The 1,737-nt window shown below is 39.9% G+C and overlaps 1 protein-coding gene across 1 annotated transcript in view; it reads right to left on the bottom strand.

Moving 5' to 3' along the window:
• LOC106513343 (max-interacting protein 1) overlaps nucleotides 1–1,737 on the bottom strand; it is a 10,472-nt gene that overhangs the window by 3,537 nt on the left and 5,198 nt on the right. The window contains exon 4 of the mRNA XM_014002135.1: nucleotides 632–746. Within this exon, the coding sequence (XP_013857589.1) occupies nucleotides 632–746 (115 nt within the window). The remainder of the gene's footprint in view (nucleotides 1–631; nucleotides 747–1,737) is intronic.

A 1,737-nucleotide genomic window follows, 5' to 3' on the forward strand; every position in this document is an offset into this window, starting at 1 on the left:
ATGGTGGTAGACAAGAAAAAAATGGACTATTGAGTGTGCAGTTTCCAACAATTACTGAACAGCTGCATCACAGCTGGTTTCCCTCCTGCTGCGAACATTTCTACTCTGAAGTATAGGGAGTTAAAAAGGCCATAAAATTTCTTTCTCCTGTGCAGGAGCTAAAATGAAAACGGGCTGCATTTGGAAATTGTGTTATGAAAACGGTTCCTACAAACCTAAATGATTTCATTTCATTCCCTGTAGAACAGATCACCATGACATAAATACTCTTGCTCAAGGGAGCCGGCAGACATACAGTATTTGTGAGTAACTGAAATTTACACAAGGCTAAATGTCACAAACCACAAGCACACAGCCTTATTCCCTGGGGACATTTGTAAAATTAACAAATGCTGAATTCATTTGTATAATGACTGTGGACTAAAGCTCTAAATGCTTGTGGTTACACACTCTGTGYTGTGAAGAATTACTAGTTATCGGGTCGCTGCATGATTTCCAAACTTATAATAATGTATTATTAGTTCTTTGCGAGTCATAAGAAAGACGGAGCGTCTGCTTGTGATGAAGAGCTTTTTGAGAACAAAACTGCTCCCAGTTCCGCAAAAGCACCAGACAGCTTCGACTACAGCACCTTGATGTGTGTTTTGGCCTTGTTGAGCAGTCCCAGTGTGGTGTGCCGACTGCAGTTTGGTCCCAGAGGGATGAGTGACTTCAACCTCTCCAAACACAGGCGGAGATGTGCTCGCCTGTGGGAGGACACGTAGTCAGGCTCATTTCTCTTCAGAGACAGAATAAAGCAAGTACAGTACATCAAAAAACAAGCTTAAAATGTCAAATAAAGAGTTATTTACAACCCCAGTGAGAAGTTGGGATGTTATGTAAAGTGTAAATAAAGGCTTTTATTTGCAAATCTTATAAACACAACTATGTAACGGTAAGTTGTGTGGATAAGAAAAAACTGGAGTAGCATTTTGCCATTAATTAAGGTAAYTGTCAACAGGTCAGTAAGAGGACTGAGTATAAAAAGAGCACTTTAGAGAGGCTGAAGCTTGTAGAAGTAAAGATGGGAAGAGTTTCACCAGACGTATCTGAAAATAGTGGAACTACTGTGTACAGATTTTAGAACATGTGTTTCCATCCAGACTTCTTGTCAGGGAAGGCCTTGCACATTTCAGCAAAACAATGCTTAAGACTTATTGTTATACAATAACGTTTTGTATGTATGTAGTTGCAGAATCCAACAAAAACTCTAAAGCCAGACTGAATATATTCTATTGTCAAAAGGCTTTCACAGTTCTTTCATAAAATGAAGTAAATTATGTCAAACCATAATGTCCTTTCTGCACCAGCATTTTGTGACTAAACTTCCCGTTTCAAAAGGTCCTCTCACTTCTTACTCATCTCATGAAGAAAGATTATTCACGAGCACAGCTGGACAGTTATGTTTTAAACGACRTTCGTTTGCTGATAACGCAGGTGCCGCCTCGTCTCAGAAAAGCAAAAGCAAGCTGCTATTAGGTCTGAAAGCTGCGACTTTCAGGAAGAAGCCCTTGTTGTCTGGAAACAGACGATTCCCGTTTGCTGACTGGGGAAATGTTTGCATGTCCTCCAGGAACAGAGCCGCTGCCACAGAGGCTGCATTTATTTGCCTTGCAAAATGCACACGTCTTTCCTGCACAATATACAGCATATTTACAGTATATATACAGTATAGTACGTATATACAGTATATCTTTA

Source organism: Austrofundulus limnaeus, unplaced genomic scaffold (genome assembly GCF_001266775.1).
Source record: "Austrofundulus limnaeus strain Quisiro unplaced genomic scaffold, Austrofundulus_limnaeus-1.0 Scaffold0, whole genome shotgun sequence".
Classification (NCBI taxonomy): Eukaryota; Metazoa; Chordata; class Actinopteri; order Cyprinodontiformes; family Rivulidae; genus Austrofundulus; species Austrofundulus limnaeus.